Source organism: Rattus norvegicus, chromosome 9, assembly GCF_036323735.1.
Source record: "Rattus norvegicus strain BN/NHsdMcwi chromosome 9, GRCr8, whole genome shotgun sequence".
Lineage (NCBI taxonomy): Eukaryota > Metazoa > Chordata > Mammalia > Rodentia > Muridae > Rattus > Rattus norvegicus.
Window position 1 is genome coordinate 47,595,418 of NC_086027.1, and position 7,907 is coordinate 47,603,324.

General features: G+C 43.0%; 1 protein-coding gene across 1 annotated transcript; it reads left to right on the forward strand.

Annotated features, from left to right (window-relative positions):
• Positions 1-1,344: 1,344 nt before the first annotated feature.
• On the forward strand, positions 1,345-6,416 carry C9H2orf15 (chromosome 9 C2orf15 homolog). Its single transcript, XM_063268119.1, has one exon. The coding sequence runs from the start codon at positions 3,676-3,678 to the stop codon at positions 3,934-3,936; it is 261 nt and encodes an 86-aa protein (XP_063124189.1). The 5' UTR covers positions 1,345-3,675; the 3' UTR covers positions 3,937-6,416.
• Positions 6,417-7,907: the final 1,491 nt, after the last annotated feature.

Genomic DNA, 7,907 nt, shown 5'->3' on the forward strand with positions numbered 1-7,907 from the left:
TGTCCCTGTGGTAGCGTGTGAAGGCCTCCGGGCGTATCAGAAGCAGTAACTCTAGGTCGCGGGTAGCTCTGTGTAGTTTTTTGAGAAGTCTTCACACTGAGTTCACGTCAGTTTGCATGCCTTCCAGCACTGTGAAAGGGCTCCTCCACATCCTTGCCAGCACTTGTAATTTGTTTTCACAATGATAGCCCTTCTGATTTAGGGTACAAACCTTAATTTGCACGCCCCCCCCCCCCAACCATGGCTAATGCTGTTCAGAACTTTTCAAAACATTTACTGGTCATTTATGTTTCTTCTTTTGAGAATGGCCCATTTCGTTAGCCCATTTATTGATTGTAATTTTTATCTGGGGTGGGGAGCAACAGTAAGTTTTAACGTCTTTGTAAATTTTAGCTTTAAATTTTTTGGTTATTTTATGAAAATCATTCAGCCTCAGTTCTTCAGTTGAAAACTGTTTTCTGGTGCCAGGCTTTGCCATAGTGTTTGTAATGAGTGAGAGTGCTTGGGAGGTAGAAGCAAGAGGATCTGGAATTCAAAGCCAGTATCATCTACAGTGAGTTCAAGGTCAGCCTGAACTGCATGCACTGGGCTACATGAGACCCATTTCAAAAAAGAAAAACTTGGGGTTGGAAAGCTAGCTCAGTGGTTAAGAGCACTTGATGCTGCTCTTCTACAGGACCCAGGCTCAATTCGCAGCATCGCTTAGATGACTCACAGCTCTCTAATTCCCGTTACAAAGGATCTGCTGCCCTCTTCTGGTCTCCACGGGCACTGCAGTCACACTGTGCACACATACCTGGCAGATATAGATAAAAATAAGTCTCAACAAAAATTAAAATTGATTTTTTTATTGCTGAAAGTTTGATGTTTTAAAAGAGAAGTCTTCCATTATAAAACATAGCCTGTCTAAACTGGCAGTGGTAGCACATACCTTTAATCCCAGTACTCAGGAGGCAGAGGCAGAAGGATCTCTATGAGTACAAGGTTTGGTCTACAGAGCGAGTTCCAGGATCGCCTGGGCAACACAGAGAAACCGTGTGTGTGTGTGTGTGTGTGTGTGTGTGTGTGTGTGTGTGTGTGTGTGTGTGTAGATAAGTTTGTTTATACACACACAGACACACATTCTCTGTATAATTTGTTCTGCCATTATCTTGGGAATATATAAAATAGTTAAATGACTATATTAAAGTACTTATGTATGGGCTGGAGAGATGGCTCAGTGGTTAAAAGCACTGACTGTGGGGCTGGGGATTTAGCTCAGTGGTAGAGCGCTTACCTAGGAAGCGCAAAGCCCTGGGTTCGGTCCCCAGCTCCGAAAAAAAGAACAAAAAAAAAAAAAAAAAAAAAAAAAAAAAGCACTGACTGCTCTTCCAGAGGTCCTGAGTTTCAAATCCCAGCAACCACATGGTGGCTCATAACCATCTGTAATGGGATCTGATGTCCTCTTCTGGGGTATCTGAAGACTGCTACAGTGTACTCATATAAATAAAATAAATAAATCTTTTTTAAAAACCCAAAAAAGTACTAATGCACTAAATCCTATAATTCATGATATTTTTAAGTTTCTTTCTATTAGCTTTTTGGCCTCTTCGTTACAGGTTATATTTTTCCTGCTTGTTTTCATGACTAACATGTTTGCTTTCAATCTTAAAATTAATTTAGTCAGCATGCAAAAATGGATTTATATGACATTTACATACATGTGTACCTACATAAAACTGCAAAATCCTGTTTTGCCTTTCCCTCCTATTTCCCCCCACACTACCCCCGACTTGTTCCTCTTCTCCCTCCCCAGTGTTCCCCCTTCTCTTTCATGTCCTTTAGTGCTTTTTCTTTTCTGCATGTATGTTTGGTATGTGCATGTGCGTGTGTTTACATGTAAATGGAAACCCATTGGCCTGTGTGTATGCATGGGTATCCTGAAGTAGACGTTTGCTGGCTTCCTGCTTTTATTGATTAAGACAGGCTCTCTCCGAGGTCCTGGAGCTGGCCAATTCTAGCTTGCCTAGCTGGCCAGCTTGCCTCTAGGATGCTCTGTCTCTGGTTCCCAGAGGCAGGAATTGGCAACATGTCTGCCTGGCTTTCCCATGGATTCAAACTCTGATCCTTGTGCTTGATGGCAAGAGCTTTATACACAGAACCGTCTCCCTAGCCATGGGTATGGGTTTTGTTTTGTTTTTTTTACATTTAGATTATGCATATGAAAGGTTCGTTTTAACATAATGTTTCATAGCCCCAAGGGACATAATTTCATCCTTCTTTATGTCTGAATAAAACTCAGTGGTGGATATATGCCACCTTTCCTTTGCACACTTAACTGTTGTTGGGCATCCAAGGTGAATCTATGTCTGGGTTGCTGTGAATAGTGTAGAGATGTGTGGATATCTCTCTGGAGTGATGACTTAGAGTCCTTTGGGAATGGAAGCAAGAGTGATACACCTGGAACTTATGGTGTTTCTCTGGGTTGCTTGAGCCCCCCTTACTGACTTCCTTAATGGCTCCATCAGTGTCCATTCCTGCTAGCAATGAATAAGGACTCCTCTTCCCCTTGCTTCTTCAGCCACATTTGTTGCCATTTGTTTTCTTGACAGTAGAGGGGCAATATAGATTTGCAACAAAGTTTTAATTTGAATCTTCCTGGTAGTGAAGGAGCGTTTGGTGATTATTTACTTAACCTAGTAGCAATGAATTGAAAGTTTTTATTAGTGAGAATTATAGATAGGACTAAGAGAAGTTGAGAAGTTCAATTATTTTTCTGAAATGGAATAAACATAAAATCAAGAAAATTCCTCTTTACAAAACCTTTTGGAGACAGGAGAGGTGGATCAGCAGTTAGGAGCTCTTGCTCATTTAGAGGAACTGGCCTTGACATGTTGGCTCATAACTCTAGTTCCAGGGGATCCAATGCCCTCTGCTTGCCTCTATGGGTACCAGGCGTACACATGGTACATGTATTTGCATCAGCAAGACATTCATAAGCAACAAATAAATTAATAATTAAAAATACTTTCAAGGAGATTGACAAGGTAGCCTAGGGGATAGAGGCATTTGCCACCAGCCTGGTGTCACAGAAACCAGAAGGTAGACAGTGAGAACTGACTTTCAAAAGTTGTTCTCAGTAATTCTCTGACTTAGACATGCATACGTGCACACTGGGGCACCCACATCCACAGATAGCGAAAGAGAGACAGAGACAGACAGACAGACAGATAGACGGGGTGGGTGTAAGTTTTAGAAGACCTTCAAGGAAAAAAATGGGCCCCACATTCTTTCTCAAAAAGAAAATGTAAATAAATGTAAAGGGGCTGGAGAGACAGCTGATCCCATAAGAGTGAGTTCTGCTCTTGTAGAGAATCCGCACTCTCCGGCATCTACATTGGGCGATGTTCAAGGATCTGGGCTCACTGGGCATTGCACCTACCTACACAAATCCACACACAGACATGTAATTAAGAGTAAAAATAAAATCTTTTGCTAAAAAAGAGAAGCAGTCATGGAAGGGTAGAGCGCAGTTCTGTGTTCTCACCATCAGAAAACCATTCCGCTCAGAGAGACATCACCGTGAAATTGTGGGTTCACTTGTTACCGATTTTCTTTCAGTAATACAATTGGAGAACCATTTCCACTTCTTAAGAGAGGTCCTCACACTCCCCTAATGTTTGACCAGCAGTCCTGATGGGATTTTTGCTGAGTAAAGCTGCTGCTACTCACACACCTGCTGGGCCGATAGATCCGAAAGGGAATGATCACTTAATTGGGGGAGCTGAGAAGAGTAAGGCGGGACCAGTGACTCGGTTATTTCAAGACACCAAGAAAATAAAGTTAGAAGACATAAAACAAGAACACTACACAGGAAAGGAAGGAGCTGACACAAGAGGGCGTTCCATGGGCTTTGTGAAGGAAAACGATGGCCTGATAGTGACAGATTTGGAATGAAGTCGCCTGGACATTTACCAAAGAGACCAAAAGTTGCTTTTGATAAGAGGATGTGTTCGATGTAGCCAAAGCCCGTTAGGAAGCCTAACAAAAAGAAGGAAGAGAGGGCAGGCCCTTCTGAATCCAAAGTGGATTTCTGTGGGCTCTATCCTATCCCTGTCAAGCACCGCAGGTATTTTCACTAAATTTCTGGTGTTAACACACTTTACTGTAATTATAATAAACCTTTTAGCAAGTAATCGGAAGGGGTCTAAGCAAAACAGGACTACTTCACACCTCCTGCGGCGAGTACTTTAATACACTGAACTTCCGGTGTGGGAGTTTGCCATGGAGCCCTCTTCCTTCCTACCTGTTCTGCAAAAGAGCTCTGCTGACAAGAACCATAAGCCACCTGCCTTCAGAAGCACTCCTCACCCTGAGTCTCTTCTGATGGATTGCCTTCATTTCAGAGTTAGGAAGTAGTTCTTTCCAATTGTAATTGTTTGTCTTGTGGTAACTATCATTTTATAACACAGTATCTCCTGTGAGAAAAGCTAAACTTATATCTGTTGTCAGGACACCACTAGTATTGTCCCAAGTAACAATGGAAGAAAGGAAGACTACTTTGTATCTGAATACGTGGTGACTTGTAATCATTTATACGATACATGGGTTTCTGTGGTTGCCTGCTTGCTTGGTTCATTGTTTGGTTTCCATTTTGGCTTGATGCTGGGAGTGAATCAAAGGCATGGGACATGCTAAACTTGCAACTCTACCATTAAGTTCCACCTCGTGTTTTGAACATGTTCTTGTATGCTAATATTTAATGACTGTGGGCTGGAGAGATGGCTCAGTGGTTAAGAATACTGACTGCTCTTCCAGAGGTCCTGAGTTCAAATCCCGCAACCACATGGTGGCTCACAACCATCTGTAATGAGATCAGATGCCCTCTTCTGGTGTGTCTAAAGACAGCTAGACAGCTACAGCGTACTCATAAACATAAAATAAAGAAACAATTCTAAAAAAAAATTTAATGACTGTATCTATTGCCTCACTGCACAATCTCCTTAATATTAACTAAAGGGTAGAGAACAGGGCATCTTGGGATTGGAGGGGAACAATATTTTATAAATCAGGCCAACACTAAAGAAATTAATCTTGAGCCTAGTATTAAAAAGGTAGTTAAGTTATTCCATCTATCCTTCGTGGTACCTAGTACCCTCAAACTGTAATCCCCAGTGAACAGGTTCTTCTGAATCAGGTTCCTTCTGTCAGATATTTCGTCAAAGCAAAAACTAACGTAACAAATTCACCTAATCCAGAATCACTCTTGGTGCTGGGAATAGAAGAGCCACTGCCTTCATTTCATGGTGGTGCCAGAGAAGACACAGGCAGTCAGCAGTAACGTACAATAAAAGCTGCGGTGTGCAGTGTGCCGTGAAAAAGGAAAGGAGAGCACTTGAAAAGCCACGAAGGCAGCTATCACATGTGTGTGATTTTAATGGTTGCAACTAGGAAGGCTTCTCTGGAGGTGGCCATAGCTTCAGCTAAGTGGCCATCCAAACAGCTAATGACAGCGGTGTTCCCAGTGAGATGGAGCAGGATACAGCGAGGGGTCAATGTGAGATGTGGCCAAGAAAAGGAAGCGGGTAGATGCATTGAGGTTCCACAGAAGGATGAGCAAACTCAGTGCTGTAATTTTAGATCAAGTTTTCAACAATGGGACGAAGCTCAGTTTTTCATTTGGATGCTCTAACACCCTGCCCTCCATTACACCATACTGTGTAAAACTGTGTTGTTGGTTTTGTTTTGTTTTGTTTTGTTTTGTTTTGTTTTGTTTTTTTCCGGAGACTCCATTGTATAAGCAAATTCGACTCCATTTGGGAGATGACCGCACTTGGGTGAACATATGACCTATACTGTCTGTCTTGCACCCCGCAGAAGCACAGATTAATAAATGACTTGTGGTGGACTGGTTTGATAGGGAACACATGCTGTATTGGGATGATATCAGAGGACTGTAAGGTGGGCTCAGCAGGTAAGACACATGCCTCCAAGCCTGACTATTTGAGTTTGAAGGAAAGAAAGAGCCAACTCCTGCATGCTACCCTCTGACCTCCATAGCACACATACATAAAAAAATAAGTGAAAACATAATGAAACGCCAGGAGAACATACTAGATACATAGGCCATGGAAATCAGACCCCACAGAGAGGCCTATGACTGTGATGCTGATGGCCACACTATCCTGTTGTCTGACTATCCAGTGTGGGTCTGTGTGAGAACATGACAGCTCCCAGCTCTCCCAGGGGCTTCAGCCTCACTTTGTTCCAGCTCGTTAGCACAGACTACTCAAACTGCCATCTGCCCGCTGTTTGCTTCTCCAGACCTGTGTCTATCTGTCCACCCACTTGCTCTTATGGGCCAGGTTCCGCCCTTTCACCTCCGCAGCTGGACTCAACTGTACAGCTCAACTCTGACCCCGTAGCCTGACTATAGCAGCAGCCACATCTTTTCCAAAAACATAATCTGGTTTTTATATCTGACAGCCATAGACTCCTTTGCTTTTCTGTCAGTTTCTAGCTTCGGGCTCTGGGATCTCTTTGAAATGACTTAAAACTCCTTGTTTCTTTAACCCTCTGTAGTCATTCTGTGTAATGGTTCTTCCTGGCTGTCAACTTGACTATATCTAGAATGAACTACAATCCAGAATCAGGAGGCTCACCTCTGATCCAGATCTTGAAGTTTCTGACCTGGATCTTGGCTTGGAGATCTTGAAGCATAGTGGCTCTGAATCCAAGGAGACTAAGGCAAGGAGATTTTTGAGTTCAAGGTTGGCCTGGGACAAAACAAGTCCCAGATCTAGGCATGGTGATACACACCTTTAATCTGGGCCACATCTTCTGCTGGGGACCTACATAAGGACATTGAAAGAAGGAAGATTCGATCTTCTTCACCTGCTTGCATTTACTTGCCAGGACAACTGTTGGAGTCTACTAGTCTTGTGGGACTGAGCAACTACTAGATCCTTGGACTTCCCATTCACATCTGACCATTGTTAGACTGGGAGTTAGGCTACAGACTGTAAGTTATTATAACAAATTCCCTTGCTATATAGAGACTATCCATAAGTTCTGTGACTCTAGAGAACCCTGACTGATACATTCTGTAACTTACATATATACATACATATAGATTGACTTGCTGTATAGTGTGTGATCTCAGCCTTAATATGGTGATTAATATTTAAATAAGAGAACCTGGGCTGAGCCCCATGCTAATGCCTTTAATCCCATCCCTTGGAAGGCAAAAGGCAGGAAGATCTCTGTGAGGCCAGCCTGGTCTGCTTAGTGAGTTCCAGGCAAGCCTGACTTACAGAGTGAGACCCTAGCTCACACACAAATAGAAGTTTTAAGAAGAGCAGACAGAGCTGGGCATGGTGGAACACACCTTTCATTTCAGCACTCCAGAAGCAGAGGCAGGTGGATCTCTGTGCATTCGATGCTAGCCTGGTCTACAAAGTGAGTTCCAGGACAGCCAAGACTACACAGAGAAACCCTGTCTTGGGTTGGGGGACTGAGCAGAGAAAGAAGAGGAGAGGGAGGAGGAGGAGGAGGAGGAGGAGGAGGAGGAGGAGGAGGAGGAGGAGGAGGAGGAGGAGGCGGCGGCGGCAGAATAAGACTCAGGAGAGGAAAATTGCCATCACCAGAGGACTATAAAGCATGTTTGTCATTGGAAATTCCAATGGAGAAGCTGAAGAAGTAGAAAAAGAGAGTAACTGGTCAAAGGACAGACATCTTAGAGCAGAGTGGAGAACTGAAGGAAGGTCACGTGAAGGAAATTAAAAAAAAAAAAAAAGCCTGTACCAGCTCAGATTTCAAAGAATACAATTTAGAAGCAGATTACTAATTTAGTAGCCCTATTAAGGGCAACACTACGTGGGGCTATTTTGATAACTAGCAAAATTCCTACAATGATAAATGAAACAGTA